The sequence below is a fragment of the Amborella trichopoda genome, chromosome 3, assembly GCF_054954075.1.
Source record: "Amborella trichopoda isolate Santa Cruz 75 chromosome 3, AtrichopodaSantaCruz75HAP2 v2.0, whole genome shotgun sequence".
NCBI classification, from domain to species: domain Eukaryota; kingdom Viridiplantae; phylum Streptophyta; class Magnoliopsida; order Amborellales; family Amborellaceae; genus Amborella; species Amborella trichopoda.
Window position 1 is genome coordinate 26,943,520 of NC_142338.1, and position 26,509 is coordinate 26,970,028.

Consider the following 26,509-nt stretch of genomic DNA (forward strand, 5'->3'; position numbering starts at 1 on the left):
GTGGACTCACGGTTGCTTGCCAAAAGGAAGAGATTAGGGAAGTGTTCCAAAATTTGACTCTACTACCGGTCTAGGGGTGGAATCGAATGTTTGCTTTGAAATGGCTATAGGCTTTGCGCCGGGATCTCCAGGCCCCTCAGGACCTATGATTTGCACGGCAGTTAGATAACACGGCAGTTAGATAACCAGGTGGGGACATCAAAGTGATATTTGTGGCTGAGAACTTGTTGCCACAGGTGGCCTTCTTGAGTGGTTAGGCGCCACGACCACTTACTGAGGAGAACAGGTTGTTGGACTTAAGAGTTTGCAAATCCCCAATCCACCCTGGGATTTAGGATTGCACACCTTGTCCCAAGAAATGAGGTGGAATTTGTTGCCTACCTCCGGCCCAGAGGAAGTTCCTCATGAGCTGTTCTAATCTACTAACCCTTACGGCAAGCATACATTTGGAAGATGGGAATGTTGGACAAGGTTAGGGGTGGCAATGGACCGGGGCCCGATGGGTAGTCCCGACCCCGAGTCCGGGTATGGGTCCAAAATTGGACCCAGCAGGTTAGGTCCAAACCTTGGACCCAAACACTATTCAGGTCCGGGTCCGGTTCCAATCGTGTTGGGTCTGGATCTGGATCCCATAATATTTTTTGGGTCCCAATTTATGAAATATATTTAAATATAGTTAAACACAGATATTTTAATTTTGTGGTAGGGTCCGATCGAATCCGGGTTCTGGTTATGGTTCCATACTATATTTTTGGGTTAGGGTCTAGGTCCACTGAATTTGGGTCCAGTTAGGTCCGGGTCTGGGTCCCATAATATTTTTTCAAGTTCGGTCAGACCCAGACCCAGACCTGACCCGACCCAACCCGACCGGACCCATTGCCATCCCTAGACAAGGTTTCCTTAATAAGGGTGAACCTAATGGTCAAGGAGAGGAAATGCCCTTTCCAGTCTACGAATCTCCAATCGAACTTGTCTATGATGTGGTCTCACTGCCTTTTCCTTGGCTTACCACTACAGAGGGGGAGGCTAAGGTAGGTGGTTGGAAGGTTCTCCACTTTGCAGCCCCATCTATGGGCAAACTCCTGAACAATTTGGGCTTCAAGGGACAAGCCGATCATCTTGGATTTTGTCATATTAACTCTAAATCATGTCAACACAAAGTTGGAACTTTGGAGGGATGCTCTAGAATCCAAAGGTTTTAAAACTAGCCTAACTAAGACAGAGTATATGGAATGTAAGTTTGATAATAATCAAAGTTGAGAAGAGGAAGTAGTTAAGATTGACGGCTAAGAAATACAAAAAGACCGCACTTTCGATACCTTGGGTTGACAATCCAAGAAAATAGAGAGATTGAGGAAGATGACGCACATAGAATTAAAACAGGGCGGGTAAAGTGGAGATGTGCAACTAGAATTTTATGTGATCGTCGTAGACCAATGAAGCTGAAGGGCAAGTTCTATAGAACAGCTGTGAGACCAGCTTTGCTCTATGAGGAGGAATGTTGGGCGAACAAAAAACAATATACCTATAAAATGAGTGTAGCGGAGATGAGGATGTTGAGATAAATGACTGGCCAGACAAGAAGATATAGAATTTGAAATAACTCCATTATGGAGAATTTAGGTGTGACACCAATAGGCGACAAGATGAGAGAGAGTAGACTTAGGTGGGCTGACCATAATTGGCGTCGACCAAGTATAGCACTTGTTAGGAAGTACGAGTTAGTTCAAGTGAAATGATTGAAAGGGGCAATGGGTAGACCCAAAAGGACGTGCTTGGAAGTAGTCCGAAAAGATATAGGGATTTATGGCCTCACTGAGGGTATGGCCTTTAATAGAGCAGAATGACGAACTAGGATTCGTATAGCTGACCCCAATTAATTGGGAAAAGGCTATGATGATGATGATGATAGACTCTGAATCTTGTAGCTAATTAGAAGCATTTTAGGAAGAGGAGGGACCTGCTGACTATTAGCACCACATAAGAGTTGTGTATCATCAGCATATTGTAGGTGAGAGATAGTCGGGCCAAGGTTGCCAATCTTGAATCCCTCAAGGATTTCGTGGTGGTACATTCTCGCAATTGATATGCCAAAGACTTTGGCTACGATGGAAAAGAGGAAGGGGGAGTGGGGGTCCCCTTGTCTCACGCCCCCAGAGGAAGGGAAGTAGTCTTTAGCGATACCATTTATCAAGACAGAGAAGAACAGGATATACAACCACTGACCCAAGTTCTCCACCGAGCACAAAGCCCCATTCTAAGGAGAGTTTCGTCGAGGACAGCCCAATCGGTGTTGTCATATATGCCTTGCCCCAATTTTATTTGATAACTAGGCCTGGGGTTTTGGAGAGGAGTCCAGAGTGGGATGGCTTCGTGGACTACAAAAGCACCACCAAGGCTCTGGCAATCCTTGACAAAAGCCTTTATTGGGGAAATACCCAATCAAGGACCTCAAGGAGTCTAAAAGAGAGGACCTTCGATAGCATCATGTAGGAGCTGTTTATAAGGCTGATGGGCTAGAAGTCTCTGAGCTCTTCAGCTACTTCAACTTTTGGGACCAGCGCAACAAAGGTAGCATTCATCACCTTGTGGACTGCTCCCCGAGCAAAGATTTCAACGAAGAAGAATAGCACGTCCGGGAGGAGGGAGTCCCAAAACCTTTTGAAAAGGGTGACTGGGTAGCCATCAGGACAAGAGGGCAAGGTCCTGACCAACGTCAGAGATAGCCGAGAGGATTTCTTGTTCGGAGAGAAGACATTCGAGCCATTGGGATTTGTCTGGGGAAATGGAGAGGAAGGAGTGATCAGCGATTCTTGGCTTGGGCCCAAAGGGAGACTTGAAGGGGAGTTTAAAGAAGTCAATAACTTTTTCAATGAGGGGTGGCTGGACGAAGACGAGGTCATCCTCTGTAATTTGGGAGATGATATTGTCTTGTCTCCAACAACTAGCTACATGTGGAAGAACACCGTATTGATATCTCCATGTTTCAACCACTTGACTGACCATTGAAACCAATAGATGTCCTCCTTCCAAAGGAGTCGGTAATCCAATTTTAACTCAGGCCTTATGGCCCTTCCAACTTCGTTGAGGGTCCGAGTCTCATCGATGATGCCCCATTCTTGGATGGCATTAAGCAATGTGACCTTTTGTCCCTGAAAATTACCTAGGAAGCTACGGCTCCAAACCTTGAGGTCAGATTTAAGGAGCTGAAGGTTACATTGAACGCGAAACCGCTCAACCTTAGACCTGAGCCGAGTATGATTCCTACCAAGCTAGCTCGAAGCGAAAGGTTTGGGACCCCTCGAGGTGTGCTGCATATCGAGGAGAATGAGCTTATGGTCAACAGTAGGTTTTGGAAGGGTGAGAACATGGGAGCCAGTGTATTAACGAGGTAGAAATGAAATACGTGAAAACCAACCATAGTATCAGCAAATGAAATAAAGTAAAATTGAGATTCCAAAATGACACAAGGATAGGGTTCACCCATACATTTATAGGCATGACAAACTGAAATCCACTGTACCGAAAAGAGCTTTACATCACCAATTTTGGGACAATAAATTTATCTCTCACCCAACAAAAAATGACATCTATAACTCTTGATTGATCATTCATTTTAAACCATTCTCTTTATTGACATCACACACTTATATTCATTTTCTTTTCCCCATGCAACCACTACTAAACACTTCCAGACAAAGAGACGAGCAGTGAGAAACAGACTTTTTTTTCCCAAAAAGAGGATATCACCCAAAATGTCTACGATAACTGCTTCTCTATGACAAACCAAACATTCAACAGGCCGCACCATCACACCATTTTTCGCCCTAGAAAGTACCTACCTCCATCTAGAGGAAGTCTACCTTTCCTAATTGGTAACCCCAACTAGGTTACACCTTGTGATTCTCTGCCACCTTTAATTTATATCAAGTAAAAGGAGATACCTCTCTCAATGGGAACAACCTAAAGGAATACGCATTGAAACTATAGAGCATAAATGTTATCTCATCTAGCTTTGACTGCATCTAGCTTACCAAAAATTTAATTGTGACTGTCTCCAACATGCATAATGTTCATGGATATGTGACTCTCTCGAACATGCATAGTGTGCATGGATTGCTTCGTGCCACATATGAATGTAATATTAATCAAGACAAGATATAATACTTGGGAGTGTTATCAAGCTGGTTTATAAACTTCAGTATGGAACATAAAAATCAGAGTCATATTCAAGTTAATACGTACATTCATTACAAGCAACACTCTCTTACTACCCTACGTTATACCTACTAACCTCAATCACCTCCTGTGGTAAGGAATGAGCAATTGAAAAATGTATAAGGTAAGGTAAGATAAGACCATGCTGCTGGATAATTAAAAGTGATACCATGTGGAACATGCTTGCAAAGAGATGCTATATTTTGCCTCAATTAAATAGATGTGAAGAATTCATTTCCTCAAGGCATTTTATCAGATAGCTCTTCCTCGGTATCTTTTGTAGCTTGCATATAGTTTATATGGTCTCATGCAAAGTCTTTATGCTTTTGGTATCCAATACATACTAACCAAGTTGAATTTGGTGAATTGTTGTCTCTTTTCATGCTTATTGATTCTATATATGATATTGACATCATTAAAACTCCAAAAAAAATAAAGTGTCAATTTTGCTATCAGCACTTCAGTTTTCACATATTTTGATGAACATGATTTATCCAGCATTTCTTTTCTTATGACCACTCAACTTCAGCTATATATTGTAGTATTATGACATTTATCATATTTATGTACAACAAGGTTCCTCTCCATGATATTATGTTCAAAATCACAAGTATGCACGCAAAGGCCCTCATATATTGTCATTGCTTCAGAGCTTAATGTGAAATACTTTGTGAGCCAAAGTCTAATTCTCGGTAAATACTCCCAATTTGTTAACACTTGGTTTCTGTCACCATCAACTATCTGAATACCACAAGGACGTTCATTTTATTCGCAGGTTTATCTCATCTCATCAACATTCCATTAATCAAAAGGAAAAAGACAAAAGAAGACTACCCAGAAAAACAAAAAAAGAAGAATTTGCACACAAGATACACGGATGCAGTCAATGTCATATATGGCCATTTCCCCCAAGATCTCTTTGTTAGTTGAGGGAATATTCAGCAGAAATATAAAATGCTCTTGGTGGGGGGTGGGGGGTGGGGGGTGGGGGGTGGGGGGGGGATGGAGTGAAAGATTAACCAGGTCTGACAGCGAATTTTCCATTAAGCAAGAAATAGATCCTAGAAGATAAAAGAAAGTACACAGATCAACTGCAATAACTGGGTTCACTGATATTCTAGGTATCCTAGATGCTATTAGCATAAAATCACACCCAATTTGATGGAATTGTTTGATCTTAAAAGAGACATTCAATGACTCCATATGCGAGTTCAAGAATGTTCTTTTCTTGAATTTCATTCAAAAAGTTTCATATTGGCTGGATCTTGTATTTTATTTGGACCATGTCTTTCTCACCAATTCTGTTGATAAAGGCAGCAAACAACATCGAAGTTCAATCAAATGGTTAAGGAACATGAAATTACTTCTAGTAAGATAAATCAGCCCCATAGAGCTTGGAGGCGGGAGATGGTTCGGGAGGGGGATCGGTTTGGGAAACACCGAACTGCCATAGGGTGGAGGCTCCCTAGGGTTAGGATCAGCATCCGTACATTCAACAAGTTAAGGAGCTACATCTTAGGATACGTGGGAGCGAGATCCCACGTCACTGGGGTCGTCGTTTTGACTTGTAAGTATCTAAGTTCCACTATACATAAAATGAGATCAATTAATAATTTGTAATAAATTAGGATCGGGACAATGCCTGCTCGATCTATTATCATACACCTTAGCTTAACACCAATGACACAGTTCTACTATTCCAATTTACTAGAATAACACAGTGTTTTTAAATACCCCAATTTTAGTATACCACGATGCAATATGAACCACAGTTTAACATGTTCTAAAGAAATAAATCTATAATACCAAGGATATGACCACTAGTTCAATTAATAGTACTGCTCCTCTACTTGGAGGGATCCTACAAGCATGTAGACCAAGATCCCATTTTGTAAGAGCAAGATCCATGTTTCTCTAAACCTAAGGTGTGACTGTGGCCCTACCCCCGAGGTTCCCGCAATTATGGTCACCCCTAAAAATTTCAAGTGACGTGTATTCCTCGAGTTCTTCCTCAGGCTCACATGTTGCTCCTATTCGGGATAGCATAGACTCATCTAAGCATCCAATTTACAAGCATAGCAAGGTCAATTGCATGTCAAGGAGAAGCTCCTGGATCATGCTATCATGCTTCATATTGGCATTACATTTTGTATTGGAGGTTTGATTACGAAGGCTATGACAAATAAAGAAATTGGTACCTTATTAGCAAACTGATGCTCATAGACCTACTAATGTCAGGTTTTTATTTGGGAATGTAAGGTCATTTTCCATTTCATAGGAAGCTTGGTTATTTTTGTTTCTAATATAATAATATATTAGTATCATCACATGCTTTGGTAGGACAGAATGGATTTGAAGAGCTTGAAATGAAAGAACCTAATACCCGGAGGGTTGAGACGGAGCTACATATTTATAGATACGCATCAGCTTTGAACCAGTAAATCTAAGACAAGAATAAAAGCTCCAAGCTGTTTAGGCGAAGGCAATACACTCCACTTCAACCCATTAGTTTTTTTCTTCCCCCTTCTTTTTATTTTACTTCATTATTGGGTTAAACTCTGGTGTACAAGTTGCTTGTGTTTTGGACAAGGATACATCAACAGTTGAAGATAATAGTTGCACATTTTGCATTAACATTTTTAGTAGGGCATTTCATCAATAGAGATACCTAAACCACAGCTCTTGCCATTCTTGTATCCTGTCCAAAAGCCAAGTTATTTCTCAACCAGCATGCAAATTTTCCATCCTTCACCATAAATTTACAATTTGGAAAGGGCATTTCCACTAAAATAACAGAGAAAATATATACTAAGACCACTTACCATTGGCAAAAGAAGGTCACAATCACCCTAAGTCGTAAGATGTGAAATCGGATAATAGGGGGTAATGCTATCAACCAAGCTCAAAGTCCTAAAAAATATTTATTAAGCTTTTTGACACACTCCTAGCCTCCGTATTTCAAATGTGACTGCTAAATGTGATTATGACCTTCTCGTGTTAAAAGTAAACAGTCTTTTAGTATACAATCCCAAAATATCATCATTATTGATTCATCAAACTATAAAACTAGGACAATTTGAATAAGAACTATTCACTTATTCAAATTCTCAAATATCATAATTTTATCAAATTCATGATTTGCATAACGAATATTCTAGATTACCATTGTAGATTACTAGAAAAGGCAAAAAAAAATTCTAAAATCATAATCTTGATTCTTAAAACAAACAACGATATCTTGCACGCACCTCATGCCTAGTGTTTATGCTCCATGCATGAAGGGTTCCATCCCCAGAGCCTGCAGTATAACATTCGACATAACTATCAAACAAATAGAATATTCAACGGTTCTCATGTAGGATAATAACAACAAGGCGCACAACCCTTATCCCTTAGAATTAAATTTCATCCACAAGCTGTGTAACCAAATCATGGCTGCCGGATCTCCCAACAAGGGTGGCAATCCTGTTGCAAAATTACACTCTAGCACTCCATGAAAGGGATCTTCAAGGAATCTCAACTTTAAAATTTTGGGATCTGGATCCCCATTATTAGGATCTCAATTCCCACCTTAACTACCAAGATAACATCCATACTAATCATTTCATTAATTTATAGCTAGCTAGCAATGCAATCATATTTTTAATATAGTTGCATTTCTTGTTGGATATAAATAAAGAGATCCCTAGTTTAAAGAGTATATGTAGTCTTGGGCTATATATTATTTAAGGTTGGGAGCAAGATCCCAAAAGTTGGGATTGAGATCCCTAAAATCTTGGGATCTCAATCCCAAAAAAGTACAGTGTATAGATGGTGCTCCCAACTATACAGATTTGTAGCCATTCACAATCCCCAAATGCTGATCCTAATCCCACTCCGATCCCAACAATTATGAACCAGATATAACGTTTTTGCTTGGTCGTTTGACTTGCGGTAGATTTTGATATTTTAGCACCTCAACCATGAATTAATGGCACTTATTAAGAAAAAAATAGTCAACAATATATAGATAGTGGGATGTCCTTTATATAGAAAATAATTAAACAGTCTCTTGCATGTAACAACCAAAAAAAAAAAGACAATCTCTAGCATGGAGGAAGCGCCTGCCTTAAGGTTATCAAAAGGCTACCTGATATTACAAATTGTCCATCTGGAGTGAAAGTTGCTTCAATTGTGGAATTAGGACATGGGTCTAGACTAAATCCACATCTCTACAGACCATGGAAATAAGAATGTCAAGAGATAAAATTATACAAGTAATGCTATAACAAAAGAGTGCACTGCAAGAACAAGAACAAGCATTTATAATACAAATAACAAAGTTAGAGAAGAATGCCCCTATCACTGAAAAACATACATGGGCATAAGGGTTACTAGGATCTCCTAACAAAGGTAGTGATCCCGCTCCATAATCTCGCTCTTACGACACAGAAAAGGGATCTTCAAGTGATCTCAATTTTTGAATTTTAGGATCCCAATCCCCACCATTAAAGATCTCGAATCCATCCCTAAATCCCAACTTTAAATACCAAGACAACAACTACACTGATGATTTTCTTTGTTTATAGCTAGCTAGCAATATAACTACACTTTTAATATAATTGCATTGCTTCCGGCTATAAATAAAAAGATCTCTAGTTTAAAGCGTCTAGATAGTCCTAGACTATAAATATTTTTTAAGGTTGGAAGCAAGATCCCCAAAAGGTTGGGATCAAGATCCTAAAAGGTTGGGTCAAGATCCTCAAAAGGTTAGGATCGCGATCCCTAACATTTGGGGATCTAGATTCCTAACATTGGAATATTCCAGCATTTCAAGATCCCTTGCTCTTGATCCGAATCTTGCTTCCAGTCTTGCTTCCGATCCAAACAACTATGGGCCATATAACAAAGAATATAGGAGAAAGAAGTGTTTCAAAACCCGGATTGATGGATGATCATTCAACCCATATATCCATTTCGGGCTGTCGGATCGGTAATATTGATCGGTCTGAATTGGTGATCCAGAAAATGTTAAAAATATAAAACAAAATAAAAATTAAAATAGAAGTTTATGGTGTGGGGATTTTTTGTTTGGGAGGTGGTGGGACGGTAAGGGGTTTTTTTTGGCGTTGGTTTTATGGGCAGGCATAAGAAAACATTAGATAAGCTTTCACCTAAAAAACAATTTAGATCAGCTTAAAAAAAATGGACGGGGAGTTTTAAGGGGGGAACTGAACTGTGACCGATACCTTCCCAAACCTAGTTCGGCACAAGCTGATTCCAAGTCCGGATCGCTGGGTTCTAAAACACTAGGAAAAGACACATGAGGAAAGACAAGGTGGTTCCATAATCAATTCTAAAGGGTTGTAAGGCAAAAGCTTCAAGTCACAATTCAAATGCAACTATGAGAACAACATATTGGTGATCATAATATTATTTGAGACAATGAAAGATGAGCATGTTACTATAAGATTGAGACAGACCTTACTGTAAACCTAAGGGTAGAGAGAGAGAGAGAGAGGTTAGTATAGCTTCGAGGAGAGAAAGAAAGAGAGAGATTATTATAAAATCAGGGGACAAAGAGTTCTTTTGATATTGTTTGTGCCCTACAGAGAGAGATGTTACTATAAGCTTGTAGGTTTAGAGGGAGAAATGCTACCACAACATTGAGGAAAGAGATGTTATCATAAGCATGAGGGTACCAAGAAGATATTTTTTTCGTTTTTTATTTGGGGGGTAGATTAGTAGGGATTGCGAACTCCCCACCTATTTTGAAAGAGTCAACTTTTGAAAGTGTTAGTGAGAATGGAAGCCGTGATCTTTAACGAGGGCTCAGATGATACTAGCGCCACGACACTAGACCTACTCTCTATAGAGAAAGATGTTGTAGGTTGGAGTAGAGAAAGGGATATTAGCATAATGATATTCGGTAGCAATGCCATAGCCATCATGCCATCGACCATTGAAGCAATTTATCTTAGATGTCATGGATTAGCATAATAATTTTTTAAAATTTCGGCAATAACTTTCAAGATTCTTAAATATATGTATTATGAATTTTGAGATTTAAATATTATATTACATCTTTACTATAAAAAAATAAAATACCAATTTTAAAATCTGAAATGTTTTAAAATTATTCTTTGTGACTATAATTTATATTTATTCCTACTTTTTTATTCATTTGATTATCATACATTTAAATTCACTTATGATTCTTTTTCTTTTAATTTAATATTTTTAAACATTATTAAAAACTTATTTTACATAATGCCTTTTAGTAGCGACCTACATTTACATGGCGATAGACAACTAAATTTCCACAAATTGAAATTTAACATTTTGAAATGTCAAAATTATTTATATTGAATAATTTTAAATTATTTTATATTTTAAAAAACTAATTTTTTAATGCCTTTTAACTTTTATTCGGGACTCACTCACTTTTCCAGCTTGTGATATATTGAACACAGAAAAATTTTGTAGTGTGGGCCTCACTAAACATTTTTCATTATCGAACAACAATGAACTATGTGATTACAAACATATTTTATTTTCTAGAACAACCAAAGACCAAAAGAAGCCCAAAGGTCCAAGATAAAAAATTGACATAGGATTCATTAAATTTTCTTCAATTGAACATTCTTAATCTTTCATTGTAGCACATTTATATTTCAATAATTATTTCATTATGTCATTCATGAAAGAGCTATTCGTTTTGAATATTTCTTCAATTTCCTACAATTCTATACATATTTAATAATTAAAAATTGTACACATTGTGTCTTCATTTTTTGCATGCTCCTCTATTAAAATGGAGTATTGAGCGATATAATCCTCAGTTTGCCTATTATCTCTTACGTATCCATCATCACTATTATGTATATATCTATTATTATATATAAAGCGAGAGGAGGACCCCTATTATTTTTTTAGGAAAATATTTCCGTACCCCCTAATTTTAACTTCTCTATCTCTTTGGACCCAAGGGTGAAAAATATTACTTGAAAGCAAAGGACCTCCATTTTTCCTATCTTGCAACCCCCTGAATCCCTTTTTGATGAATTTTTTACCCCAACAAAAATTAAGATAACATCCTATCTTGCAAAGGCTTCGTTTGTGGGTTTTTTTTTAAGAGAGAGAGGGAATGATCTCTCACTGTCGCTTTATCTTCACGAGAAAAGCTTTTCTATCATTATTAGGAGGTGGGTTTTTCTTCTCTCTCACCAACATGGTAGAGAGAGAAGATTTTCTCTCATGGTGGGGTTGCAGATATTTCTTCTCTCATTAACTTGGGCGAGAGAGAGGTGCTTCTTTCATGTTGGCACAATGGGTATGGTGGTGGCACCAGTTGTTCGTGATGCTCTCTCACATGGAGATGCAGTTGTTGCCCTCGAGTCCACCATCATATCTCATGGAATGCCCTATCCCCAAAATCTTGAGACTGCAAAGCAAGTTGAGCAGATTGTAAAGGAAAACGGGGCAATTCTTGCAACCATAGCCGTCTTAGAAGGTGCTCCGCACATAGGTTTAAATCATGAAGAGTTGAAATTGCTGGCTTCTCTAGGCAACAAAGCTCAAAAGACAGCACATAGGGATTTTCCATATGTTCAATTGGGTTTTCTTAGAGCCAGGGATCATGGCAACTCACCGTAGGTAATTCTTCTCTCTCGATGTGGTAGAGAGCGGAGGAATAACTTCTTTCACGAGTGAGTTGTGGGTGCTTCTCTCTCCTCAAGATGTTAGAGAGAGAAGAACGAGAAGAGAGAGAAACGATTATCTTGAGCACTTTTGTGGAGTCTGGTCTGATGGGTGGTGGATCTCTTTCCTTGGTGAGAGAGGAAATTTTGCCAACCCCAAAAATGTGAGACTCTGAGGTGTATTGGCCTGAATCCGAGATGTGTTGGGGGGTGAGAGGTGGGTAGAGAGAAAGTGAGAGGCTGATGAGTTTTTCTTGGACACAGAAGGCACAAATGCCAACTGGGGGTGGGTAGAGAGAGTGGAGTTTGCACGGGGGTTTGGCTCTGAGTTCCACCACCCTGAAATGCCTTTGCCTCGTTCTTGCATCTAGAGAGAGAGTGTAATTTGCTGTTAGAGAATGAAGAAAGAGAGTAATCTTCAGTTAAAGAGAGAATGAAGAGAGAGTTATTTGCAATTAGAGATAATGGATTAGGAGTTAGAGAGAGGGAGTAATTTGCAATTATAGAGATAATGAATCAGGAATTAGAGAGAGAGTGAACTCGGAGTTGGTTCAGTGAAGAAAAGCCATCTACCAGCGTATATGAAAGAGACAATCGCAAAATCGTGACCGACAGAAAACAGCGAGACATGGAGCTATGGAATGAGAGATCATTCCCCTAGAAGCCAAGGACCCAAGGATGAGAGATCATCCCCGCTCTCTCTCTAAAAAAACCCACAAACAAAGCCTTTGCAAGATAGGACGTCATTTTAATTTTTATTGGGGTCAAAAATTCATCAAAAAAGGGATTCATAGGGTTGCAAGATAGAAAAAATGGAGGTCCTTTGCTTCCAAGTAATATTTTTCATCCTTGGGTCCAAAGAGATAGAGAAGTTAAAATTAGTGGGTAAGGAGATATTTTCTCTTTTTTTTTTTGCCAAGTATCTTTTTTATTTTCAATTTTATCAATTTATTTGTAAGTTTATTCCTATTTTATCTCCATTAATTTCTTTCTTCCCCAATTTACATATCAATATTTATTCATATTCTCTCTCCCTTTCAATGAAAACTCTCTCTATCAACCAGAAATGCTAATTATATAGGTTAATAATATAATGTTTCCACAAAAAAGAAAAATAGAAAGTTAGTACTTATAGTGGTAATACAAAATAGGAAGAGATAATTCCTTCTCTATTTTTATTTACTACTTGCTTATAAGATTATATTTTCTGTATACATTAAAATTATTTAATTAGTGCATGATGTAATTGTTACATTAGTACAATAAAAAATTAAAATTTTAGTATTATCGTAATTGGTAAATGAAAAAAACAAAACTCACTCTTCAATTTTCTTTATTCATTTGCATTTTCTCTCTATTTCTTTCATTTTTTGTCTGTACTTTTCATATTTTTCAAAATTCAAAACTAAATCGAAAAAAAAAAAAAAGAATGTCCCTACCATGAAAGGAAAAAATAAATAATGACGACATCATAATTAATTTTGATTGCAATAGGTATCTAATTATTATGATTTCATTATATGTATTATATGATGTGTTTTGTATTTTCATATTATCGAATTTTCGAGCATGATATTTACTTACAAGTAAATAGTATACATACTGATATAATTGAAAATAACTTTAATTATATTAAATAATAATAATTAACCAAAATACAAATTATATAAATTAATAATATATTACTATAAAAAAAAGTAAAAAGCTAGTATTTATCTTGCTAAATGCAAAAAAGAAAAAAGTTAATTCCTTCATTGTTTTTCTTTTTTGCATCTTTAGTTTTTTTAAATTTTTCAAAATAATACTAATTTATAAATAATAATATATGTACTAATATAAGTAAAACTAATTAATAATGCAAAAGTTTATAGAAGGTGTCAATCCAACATTAAGTACGTAAATATACTTCCAAGGATAATGCCGTATATTAAAAGAATAGAAAATGAAAATGAAAATAAAACAAAAAAAGACAGGCCAAAATAATCATTTAACAATTTTCTTGGAGGGTGTTGTAATTCCAGAGAAGCTATCAGGGCACATCACCACATCTCACCAGTGTATGGGAATAATGATAATAAGAGTTTTGCAGAAATGACCCTAGTTACTCTGCGTTCCTTATGGTAAGCAACCTTCTTTCTTTCTTTCTATGATTAATATGAAGAAAGAATATATAAACCAACCTTCTCACCGCCATACGCATCAAGAACATAGTTATTGTTGTTTGTTGTCGTAAGGAGCATGGACTTGCCATCATTGCTGAATTTGATATCACACACCTCCGCTGTATCTCCTCCAACTAGAAAGGTATCAAAAGGACCCTAGAATTTTCAAAGATATGTTCAGACCTTCGAAATTGAAATAGTAAGTTACATGCATGGTTTAGTTGTTGGCCCATGGACCTTATCATAGGAACGCGAATCAAACAATTTGATGGCCCCTCCTTCCATTGCTACAGCAAAAACAAGACCTTGTTGATCATATGCAACTGTGGGCCTGCCACGTAAATGTAGAAGTCCCTGTAAATGATGAAAGTGGCTATGAATATGCATTGAAGAAATGAGTAGTAGTATGAGGCTTTATTTAGGTTCATATCCTGTAGTCTAATGGAGCATGCCATGCACTGCTCCTAAGGTCATCATGGTCCAATCTCGACGACCAACTTTGGAGATTAACAATAGGCATGCGAGACCCATGTGGACATTCACCCAAATACAGTTAATCAATGTCCATCTACTTTCAAGGTACTAGACCATTGGATTATGAGATACTTCTATTTTACGTTCTAATTAGAAGCACATACAATAGTAGATTGAATATCTAACCTGGCAAACATTCACCCTGAGGTCCCACAATCGTACAGTGTGGTCAAGTGAACCGGACATGAAGCTATCGTTGATTGGTGACACGCAGAGGGAAACCACTCTACCAACAGCATTACCAAAATATCAAAAACTTATTGATTGAAATAAAAGAAAAGGCAACTGGCTATGCACACCATAATATGATGGACTTTGGAAAACGTAGTGCCTTTGGCCCCTCGTGGTCCAATAAAGTGACAGACAATGATGAAGAGACAGCAGTTTCCAAGTGGGGGTCATGTCCCAATATAGCTCATGGCATTCTCTCTCGACCATTGTCCATCATTTCATTGGATGGTAAAGACTCCAATGGTCGGCAGTTTCTGTACTGGATTCGAGCATGATTTCCCCTAAATATTGATGGCAATGATGACAATGGTGATGATATTCTGTCCCTTTAGTTGAACATAAATTTCAGCATTTCTATCTTCTACTTTTACTTTTATGCTATGCCATATCCAGTAGAACCACGAAAAGAAAACAAATAAATAACAAAATAACTTCTTCATAGCATACAGCTTTTGGAAGAAATACCTCTCTTTGTGCCCCTTGAAGTTACGGAGGCATCGATTGTCATATAGTGAAAGATAGCGCAGAGATTCTGGCAGACGGAAACTATATGTCTAATTATTGGAGGCAATTAGAATGGGCTTAGCCATCAAAACAAATCAAAAACTCATGAGACAAGCGTTTGCATCATACCACTTGTAGCATCCAGGTTGTATCTTGAAGAGCATATTATGGAGCTGGGATGGTGGGTAAAGCATACACGATCTACACCATGTTTCTTGTTATACGTTGTCTTTAAAACCCTAGTGTTCCAATATGAAGCAGAAGCACATACCACCATAAAACAAGACTCATGAATTCTCAATGATGATGATATATGAAAATATCACTAGTAGAGTAAATTTTGTCCAGGGAAAGAATTACAAGACAATAGTTGAAATGCAAATTGTTATGCCTTGAATTTGCCAAAGCTTGGAAACAATTATATTTTATCTTATTTTCAAACCTGGAACTTGTATTAAATTTAAATTGAAGGTTTGGTTAAACTCAAATAAAAGAAAGAACATTGGCAGTTTTTCTCTTTACCAAGTAACAAGTTTTATTGTTTCAAAACAAAAACCAATCCACGATGTGAAAGTTCAATCTGGGACCCAGGAAAAAAAATATCCAATATTCACTACGGTAAAAATTGCCTGAAACTATCCAAATATCAATTATCTATTTATCTAAAGAATATGACTACGAAAATATTAGTCAAGTAGATAGACAACATTGCATCCTAAGCTGACTCCACCCTTACACAGGAGACATTTGTATACATTATATGCTCATATAGGTTTAATAATTTCGCGTTACCCATGGGATGAGACAATCTACTCAATGACCAAGACTACGGCTAGTCTTTAGGCATTAAACTCTGATTTTTACATCTATAAATTCAAGTTTGAACCTCTCATTTAAGTTATCTGTTAGCCCCTCATTTAGCTAGTACCAAATCCACAAGGTTTAGTGATAGTTTTTATGCAATAATCTTGGATTTTTACATCTATAAAGTCAAGGTGAACCTCTCACTTAAGTTATCTATTAGCCCCTCCTTTAGCCAATACCAGATCTACAAGCTTTCCTTGAATATCCAAGCACTAAAAACAAGTCGTAATGCACAATCCTTTTCAAGATAACTCAATTCAAAAGGAAAATACTACCACAAATGCTTAAAAATATACATATCAGTTCACTTTACGCACTTAGCCAGTGTACCCGTACAAGTATCTTCTACTTTTATCGAATATAACATAGCTAACAAGAAGATTCAAAGAAAACAGAACAACTAATAGATAACGAATACACAAAATGATAATGCACAAGATGATGAAGCAACATAGTAAAGTTTGCATCGAATTTAAGAATATATCAACCACAATGCAGTAGTCCTTTTAATTATATCCTACAAACTTACGTAGCATTTGCAATATCATAAAGGCGTATAGAATCATCTTCGCTTGCTGTAACTAAGAGATCTTCGGTTCGATGAAAATCAAAAGAACTGATCTTTCCAACCTGAAGATAATGGAATAACATTAACATTAAGTGTTTTGCTGATGAAAGAACAAAAGCCTTCACTTTAACAGACATCTTGACATTATATTGAAAAAACAAAAAAACAAGAGAGCTGGATAGCATTTCAATGTGACAATAACAAGCTAACAGTTCTCTTCAACTTCCTTTTAACCATGTTCATGGAGCAGCAAGGAGACAGATGCCCTAAAAATTTTTAGTGGATCAAGTTTCAGTGAGTCCTTATGGTATCGTCACACTACTACGTCTATATATCACAGAGAGCAAGCGAGAGGGAGACCATGCATGATAAATCCGTTAGGATTTCCTTTATTTGATAGGGGCAGGGGGACCCTTTTTAACCCCTCCTCTTTACATTGGTGGAAGAGTACTTTGGCAAGATCATTGATGAAGACATGATGATTGATGCAATTTGCTGTGAGTTAAAATGTAGCAAACTTGCATGATGGAAATCAGCAAAGTGTTAGAAGGATCAAGAACTGTGACAAGAAAGAAAGTTGAAGAGAGAGAGAGAGAAAGAGGAGAGAATAGAGTCAAGATGGTGTTCTTACTAATCATTACGGCCCACTTATATTCTTTAATTTATTAACAAAAATATGGAGTACAAAAAGGTCCCTTAAGAAAAGGAAATGACAGAAATGTCCTCAAGGACTTGATATAAGAAGAAATAGATAAAAACTTGATTATTCTCAACACTCCCCCTCAAGCTAGTGTATAGATATCTGTCATATGCCCTGCTTGCTTAAAATCATTTTAGTAGAGGTTTCCCAACAGCCTTTAACATAAGGAAGACAAAATTCTTTGGTAGCAACCCTTTCTCGATTAAAATGGTGATACACTACCATACACTTCGTTCTATCATACTGGACCGGATTATGGGCTACACTGATAGTGACAGCTGCCTTATTGTCAAGTACAAGGACATTGACCTTTCACAAGAAACCAAGTTCTCATAAAAGAATTTTTAGACATAGTAATTCACATGTACCATGAGTCAGATCCATATTCAGCTTCTGCACTTGATCTTGCTACTAGTGATTGCTTTTACTCCTTTAAATCACAAAGGTTCCTTCCAACAAAAGTACAACACCCCAATGTCCATCTTCGATCTATAATAGAACCACCCCAGTCTGCATCTGTATAAGCTTCAACCAATGGATACCCATGATTAGCAAACAGCAGTCCTCTCCCTGGTGATGACTTTAGATACATGAGTACTCTGATGGCAGCTTCAAGATGGATAGTTAAAAGGGAATGCATTAAACTGATTAATCATGCTCACAACATATGCAATGTTTGTGCATGTAAGTGAAAGGCATATTAGTCAACTCACTAATCTTTGAAACATATCCATGTCCTTGAGAGCTTCTCCCTTAGGCCATCAAGCTTGTGGTTTTGTTTTATAGGTGTGTTGGCGAGTTTAGCCCCACGCTTTCCAGTTTCCTTAAATAGATCCAATATATACTTCCTTTGAGAGATGAAAATTCCTCTTTTTGACCTGGCTACTTCTATTCCAAGAAAGAACTTCAGTGAACCTAGATCTTTCGTTTCAAATTCTCTCCCAGAAAACCTTTAGAGTTGCAAAATTTCCTCAGGACAATTACCAGTTACAACAATGTCATCCACATATAAATTAGGATTGTGGTGTTGATCTTTGTGTGTTAGATAAATAAGGTAGGGTCAGAATGACTTTGAGTATGCCTAATTCTTTCCCCACTGAACCTCTCAAACCAATCACTATGAGATTACTTTAGTCCCAAGATGGCATTTCTCAATCTACAAACTTTCCCTTCACATCCAAGTACACAAAACACAGGTGGAGGTACCATATAAGCTTGTTCTTGTAATTCCACACGAAGGAATGTGTTCTTGACATACAACTGATAGAAGGACCACTTAAAGTTGGCTGTCAAGGACAAAAGCACTCGAATGCAATTCATTTTATCTAAACGAGCAAATGTTGCCTAGTAGACTATTCTATAAGTCTAAGTAACCCCTTAGCAACCAATCTCGCCTTGTATCTATGAATAGTTCCATCGGCCTTTTGCTTTACAGTGTAAACCCATTTGCAGTCAACCAACTTCTTCCCTTAGCTCCCGAGTATTCTTAAGTAATGCCCTCATCTCCTCACGCATAGCCTCCTTCCACTTAGGATGAGCTAAAGCTTTTGTAACACAGGAAAGGATAGAAACAAAAGACAAAGAGGACACAAATGCAATCTAGGAAGGAGATAAGGACTTATAAGAAACAAAATTACTAATTGGCTGAGTAGTACAACTACGTTTGCCTTTATGTACAACAATTGGAGACTCAATCACACTGAGAATTGATAAAAGTGGATCTAGGATTACCTGGATCAAAGGTATGAGACTGGCTCCGAGGCATGTCAACTACGGTGATCTCCACTCTTTGTTTCCATTGAGTATAGACTTTTAATTGCTTTTCTTCAGCTCTAACATCACAAGATTGGCCTCCACTGTCCTCCTGCCCTCTACAGTCAGAAAAAATAGGAACATGAAGGGGAACATGAGAGCTCTCTTCCACATTGAGCTCCCCCTAAAGAGAGGCAGAGAAAAAAGGAAAACATTACATCCATTGAATCAAATTCCATCCAAGACACTATATCATAGCATTTGTAGCCCTTCTGAGAGGAAGGGAAATCGAGGAAAATACATTTTACAGATTTAGGGTACAACTTTGTACAATTTGGACCAAGAACGCGCACGAAGCAAACACAAACAAAGACCTTAAGAGGGACACTAATAAGTGGACGATCAGGATGGATAAGTTTATAGAACGATTGGTTATCAAGAAAACGAGAGGGCTTTGATTGATGAGATAGGATGCCATAAGTACAACTTCAAAACAATACTTCTCGGGTACCTTCATACTCAAGAAAAGAGCACAACTCACTTCCAAGACGTGTATATTCTTTCTTTTCACTACCCCATTTTGTTGTGGGGTATATGAGCAAGACTTATGATATTCTATGCCTTTTTCTTTAATATAAGAAAGTAACTCCCAATTGCAATACTCTTTACTTTGATATGATCTGAGTAACTAAATTTTAGGGTCAAACTGATTATAGATCATCTTATAAAAGACCCTAAAGAATTTAGGGACTTCATATTTGGTCTTCATAAGATATATCCATGTACAGTAAGAGTCATCATCCACAAAAGAAACAAAATACCAATAACCAAAAATAGAAGTCAGAGGAGATGGACCCCATACATCAGAATGAACAGTAGCACAAGGAATAGTAGTTTTATTATTACTGGGCAAAAAAGAGTTTCTACAAAGTTTTGAAAGTTCACAAACTTCACATTGAACTCTGACGTGCTTGTAGAAGCAAACAACTTAAGAAATAGAATATTCAATGACTAAAAAGACGAATAACCAAGTTGAAGATGCCACTGCCAAATTCGATCTTTATTAATATTCATACTGGACTGAGGAGCTTGAGAAGTAGTAATAGGCATGTCAAGAATGTAGAGACCACCAGCTTCACGACAACTGTCAATCATCTTCCTCATATCGAGGTCTTGAAAAACAAAATCGAAAGGAAAGAAGATTACACCACAATCTAGACTCTAGGTAATGCTACTAACAGACATTAGGTTTGTAGAAAAGTTAGGAACATGAAGAACAAATGATTGAGGTGAAGTATTTACAATTCCTTTATCACGATAACTGTCAATCATCTTCCTCATATCGAGGTCTTGAAAACACAATGGAAAGAAAAGAAGATTACACTACAATCTAGACTCTAGGTAATGCTACTAACAGACATTAGGTTTGTAGAAAAGTTAGGAACATGAAGAACAAATGATTGAGATGAAGTATTTACAATTCCTTTATCAGCAATGGAAGAGAAAGAACCATTAGCAATTCTAACTTTGTCTCTTCCAAAACAAGGAGAATAAGAAGAAAACAAAGAACCATTAGCAATTCTAACTTTCCTCTTCCAAAACAAGGAGAATAAGAAGAAAACAAAGAGGACATACCAGTTATATGATCTGAAGCAACAAAATCAATGATCCATGACTGTCCAAAAGAATAAAGGGAGATATGGTTGGTAGAAGGATGAATACCTGAGTAGGCAAAGGATGCTGTGGAGGTAGTAGGTGGGCCATCTAACTGTGCAAACAACTGGCGAAGGCTCTCAATTTCCTCCTTGAAGACTGATATCATCTTCCTCTGGACAGAAGGTAAGGATGTAGCTGCATTGAGTTGCACCTAACCAGCATTAATAGTTGTTGAACCACCAGTGGTTGAAACATTACGTGCATTGAATTGCCCAGGACGATTAGATTTTTCCAGTCGACTAACTAAATCCCAGTAATTCTCCTTGACATGACCAGTCCTACCACAATGATCACACTTTAGCTTACTTTTATCTCCTTAATTGGGACTCCCTTTTCCAAATTTTGTTGATCCAATCCCCTTATTGTTCTTAGGAGGCAATGAGGCAATGAGGCAAAAACAAGAGCAGCACGATCCATTGGTTGTGCAGGAAGCATGACACCTATCCTACTTTTTTCACTCTGGATAAAGGAATATACCTGATTGAGATATGAAAGAGCATCCCAACTAAGAATTTGAACCCTGGCTAATTCTAACTCAGGGAGCAATCCAGCCGAAAACTCAAAGATACCATTTTGATCCTAAAATTCCTTGTATTTATCCCCATCTTGCTTACAGGCTGGTTTAAACATATGATCATGATCTAATTCCTCCATAGACTTCAAAGTAAGAAAAATATGCTGCTAGAGACTGCTCCCCCTGTCAAAGATGTGATATCTCCTGCCCTAGTGGGTAAACCCGGGACCCATTCTTGCTTTGAGATATGTTTGGTGTATCGATTCTCAGATTTCTTTCCCAATACGAAGAAATAGGAAACCTTTACTAATTGAAGGTTGTATTGAGTACAATAACCAAGACATTACAATCAAGTTTTCAGTCTCCCACTTTTCATATGAAGTATTTTGTCTCTTCAGGTTCAACAATTTTACCAATGATGTACCCAACTTCTCTCTACCACCAATAAACATTTTAGCAACGCGAGACCATTCCAAATAATAGGTCCCATCACGTTTAACATTAGTAATCTGCAGACCAGGGATTTTTCCATGGATACCCACAGAGAGTTTACACTCCGAGTATTGGTGGTCGTAGAAGAGTGCTCTGAATCAGTAATATTTGATATATCAGCCACTATTTAACCAAAACACACAAAAAAACCTTGTCGTTTACCACAAACACTCAAACAGCCAAACAAAAATTGCTGATTACCACAAGCAGCCAGAAAAACCTTGCTGATTACCAAAAACAGCTACTTGATTTCACTCCACCCGAAAATATGAGACACATTAGAGAGTCCAAAAACCACTTTGAAACATCAAAAAAATCCCAACCAGTTCTAGGGCTTTCAATTTGACATCACAAACTCCACCCATGAAAAATTCGGGTTTGATGGACTCCTTCAATTTTTTAGATCGGAGTTTTAGATCCATAAAATTTTAGGGTTTGACTCACCACTATAATTTTCAGAATTGAGTTTTTTTTTCCCATATTGATCCACATATCACAAAGAATATTCACAAATGGAAAAATCATCATATTTAGGTCTCTTTTTTTTTAATACCTAATTTCACAAATTTAGGCTTTCTGACCGTACAACCATGGGCTGTCTTTGCAAGGTGAGATTACATTATTGGGTCTCAAGAATATCTCCAGAAGCATCTTGCTCTGATACCAAGTTAAAATATAGCAAACTTGAATGATGGAAATCAGCAAATTGTTAGAAGGATCAAGAACTATGAAGAGAGAGAAAGTTGGAGATAGAATGAAAGAGAAAAAACGAGAGAATAGTGTCACAATGGTGTTCTTACTGACCACCATGCCCACTTATATCCTTTAATTTAATAACAAAAATAGGAAGTACAAAAAGACAGTTTAAAAACTTGATTGTTCTCAACATTGCGATCCAAGGAGGACAATGCATACCCTATTTTCAACATGCAGATGATACCCAAACTTTCTGCAATAGAAGGGAACCCGTGAACAACACGTAGCTAAATATGTGGTGTTACGAGGTAGTCATGGAACTCAAAATTAATCTTTGGAAAAGCTCTATGGCTGGGATGAATGTGAGGAACGAACAACTGGGACGTTATATCATTAGGTCTCATACCTTCTTAGCTCATATCTTGGGGCAACATACATTGCCAAACCAAATAAGAGCTCATGAGATCCGGTTCAGTAGACCCTACTCATAGAGGAGTAACTTTCTTTTTGTTGTGAGAAAGATCACATTAATCAAGTAGCTCTGTCCCTCTTTTAGGTGCCAACCAAGTTAGTCGTAAAGATAGAAAGATTACCAGATGAATTTCTTATGGGAAGGAGGCTAAAATTTGATCTTTTGAAATGGGCAAAGACATGTCAACACAAATAAGAATGCTGCCTAGATACAAGGATGTTATGGGAGCCTAACAAATCCCTTCTAGGAAAGTGGCAATATAGACTTATGGTTAACAATAGCGGTTTTTATATAAAGGTTATGTAGAGAATTATGGGGTAGCACCTTTGGTGTTGTGAGTAAGAACTCAAGGTGTTTGCTACATCAAGAGAGAATGGTAAGGTAAAATCATAGAGAACTCAAGGTGTTTGCAAATGGTGCAGTTTGCGGCACTTTATTTAACTTGGAAACAACTCCCCATGGGGAAGATTCCCCACTTCATTGAGTTCGGCAGATTATCCTTAGACCAAAGTGGCCAATTGTTTTGACTTTTGAGCTATAAGCAGTAGGGTAGTTCATGGTTTCCTAGATCCCATAAGGGCCCATTTGGTTCCCTGTATTTTCCAATCTTGTGAAAAAGAGTATCCTAGAATTGGTATTTACTAGAAGCGCACGCCAACCGATTGACACTGGCTCCATACAAGAATCAATCTCTCATGCACTAGTTAACTTGTTTCATTGGCCTTCTCACCTGGCCCTCTATTGCCAAGTTGCCTTGGGCAAGGCTCCAATTTGCCATATCGCCTCTCTCTAAAAAAAGTCAGCCTTATGTGTTCGTACAGCAGACTCGCCCGAGTAACTTGGCTGAGGAAGGGGCCGTACGGCCCGTACCCTGCCTGAGCCATGTTTATGTACACTGTGCAACTCATTTCCGGTGGAGGAGTATAATGATACCTAAACATGTGCATGTTATTCAGGGAGGAGGCTAATAAAATCAGTCACTCACTCATGCACTAGAATTTTATAGTTGTATGGCCATTTTTTAACTTCTTCAGGGTCAAGTGGGTTACATTATAATTTGTTGCTTTCCTCGTATGTATACCTCCAAATCATTCAAGGAGAGTCCTTTGATGTGATTACGTCAATGGTGATTAGCAATGGTATTTCATGAGATCTTTCACATTTTTCTTGATCATTGTTTTTTTTTCCCCTTTTTCCATGGTGTCTAAATAAAACCATTTTTACACTTTGATTTTCCCTTATGTATTCTTTGCAGTATTTGAGACACTTATAAGGAAAAACTACAATTACAATCCAAACTTGCAGGCTCTAACTATGATGTGTAGTTACAAAGAGAGAGGAAATGGGAGCAATTCAGAATGAACCTCAAAACAATTCAAGCAATTACAGTCTCAACTTCTAAACATTGAGTGATTAGAACTTAGAAGAGAAAGTGAGTTGGGGAAGGGAGGTCACAAATGAAGTTGCACACAATTCAAATCAAGTTGCAATCAATTCACAACACTCGAATATTAACTTTTAATTACAGAGGAAAGTTTGCAAAATCGTTTTACTCCCACTACAGGTAGAAACAAGATAGATACAAACACACATAATAGAAAAACAAAAAAAGAGAAGGGTGAGGAAATGAGTAGAGAGTGAGGGTAGAGAAAAAGAATTGCAGTCTAGCTGAAATTTTCATGAACGACATAGAGAACAAATTTCTTCTAAGAGAGAGAATAAAAGAAGAATGGTATTAACTCACATAATCTGTAAAAACTGCACCAATAGACATGCTTCTCACAATATCATCATCCAACTCTGTGATGACCACCGCCATCACAGTTTCCGCTTTTTCTTGCAGAGCAAGACTTGTCAGTAATGGTAAAACAGCCAAAAAAACCTTGCTGATTACCACAAACAGCCAAAAAAACTAGCTGATTACCACAAGCAGCCAAAAAAGCCTTGCTGATTACCACAAACAGCTGCTTGATTTCACTCCACCTGAAGATATGAGACCATAGTTAGCAAATCGCCGTTTAATTGGCGATTTTATTAAAATCGGCTTTTTTTTTTAAACAGTTTTAAACGACGACCTTTTTTTTGAAAAGGTCGGAAAAAAAAATAGCGTAGTTTACATCAAAACGTTTAAAGCGCTTTTTTTTCATAATACGATTTAAATCACGCCAAAAAATTGTATCTTTTTTTACCTATATTTTTTAAAAAAAAAAGTAAATTTTTTTTTTTTCCTGTTTTGTGTATTGCAACCATTGTTACTTTCATGCTTTTGAAAAAAAAATATTATTTCAAAAAAAAACATAAAATAGAAATCTTTATCCCAACTGCGTTCTTCAATGCAGATTGAAGGAATGAAGTTTTTTTTTTCCCTTTTTCTTAAAAACTTAAACAAATAGATGCAGATTTCAGTTGTTATTATGGAAAATCGTTGTGTAAATGAAATACTGTTTATAGCAAATCATTTGGTAAAGTAAATCATTGTGTAAAGAAAATCATATACAAGCAGATTTCTGTGATTATTTATGATAATTGTTTTTATGAAAATACTGTTTATGGCACAAATTATAGCTCAAAACATAGTATTTTACTGATAAATGAGAAGCAGAGAGTGTGACTACAGGACCAAGTAATCAATATTTTGTTTTTGTTTATGTGATAACAAAGATAAACAATATAGTGTAAACTGTAAACTTACAGGAGCAAGCAGTTGTACATATAGATTAGTTCCCCAAACCTAATCCTTCAGCTCTGCTTGCTGTTTCCCAATAAAATGAAAACCCTCTTACTTTTCTCTCTGTAAAAATCAGTCAGGGCCTCTTCACAAATCAGTTAAGGCTTTCTCTCAAACAACATCCCAAATCAGAGAGAAAAATCCTCTTCAAAGTATCAAAAATCAGCAACCCATCTTCCTTCCTTTTCCCACTCTAAAACTCAGTTAGAGCCCTCTTCCATTATGGTTTGTGAAGCCGATGACCTTTTCCTTCTTCGTTCTTCCATATAAACCCTGATGGCTATGAGGCCAGCCCTAGTTTCTTCTCTTCGTTCTTCTCTCTCTAAACGGTAAACACAGACGTGAAACCCAAATTTCTATTCCTTCTTCTTCTCTCTCTAAACGGTAAACACAGACGTGAAACTAAAATTTCTACGAGCCTCTTTTCAATTTGAAAGAAATTTATAAAACTTTAACCATAATAATGGAAAATCGTGTATTTTTTTTAATAAATTTATATTGTATATGTGTCACCTAATTAACGTATTTAATGAATAACTTTATATAGTATATTTATTTTTGGTATGTAATTAGTAGGTGCGATGTTTTTTTAAAGTATTTAATAGATAGATTTAATATTAAACGATTGGATGAAAGTGAAGTACCTAAATTAATTTACTTCATTATATTAGTTTATTAA

At 37.1% G+C, this 26,509-nt stretch overlaps 1 protein-coding gene across 33 annotated transcripts in view; it reads right to left on the reverse strand.

Moving 5' to 3' along the window:
* LOC18437349 (Transducin/WD40 repeat-like superfamily protein) overlaps positions 1-25,882 on the reverse strand; it is a 28,047-nt gene extending 2,165 nt beyond the window's left edge. The window contains exons 1-12 of one of the 33 annotated variants that reach the window (XM_088860486.1): positions 25,795-25,882; positions 24,847-25,085; positions 20,935-22,027; positions 19,192-19,331; positions 16,722-16,822; positions 15,458-15,567; positions 15,290-15,356; positions 14,720-14,819; positions 14,297-14,390; positions 14,078-14,215; positions 8,348-8,429; positions 7,467-7,516 (exon numbers count right to left, since the gene is read on the reverse strand). In XM_088860486.1, the coding sequence (XP_088716612.1) occupies positions 7,467-7,516; positions 8,348-8,429; positions 14,078-14,215; positions 14,297-14,390; positions 14,720-14,730 (375 nt within the window). In that variant the 5' untranslated portion in view covers positions 14,731-14,819; positions 15,290-15,356; positions 15,458-15,567; ... (3 more) ...; positions 24,847-25,085; positions 25,795-25,882. Of the gene's footprint in view, positions 1-7,466; positions 7,517-8,347; positions 8,430-11,871; positions 12,265-14,077; positions 14,216-14,296; positions 14,414-14,719; positions 14,820-15,289; positions 15,379-15,457; positions 15,568-16,721; positions 16,823-19,191; positions 19,332-20,934; positions 22,028-24,846; positions 25,086-25,794 lie in introns of those variants that run through there. The other 32 variants (XM_088860476.1, XM_088860463.1, XM_088860470.1 and 29 more) reach the window with 32 other exon arrangements.
* Positions 25,883-26,509: the final 627 nt, after the last annotated feature.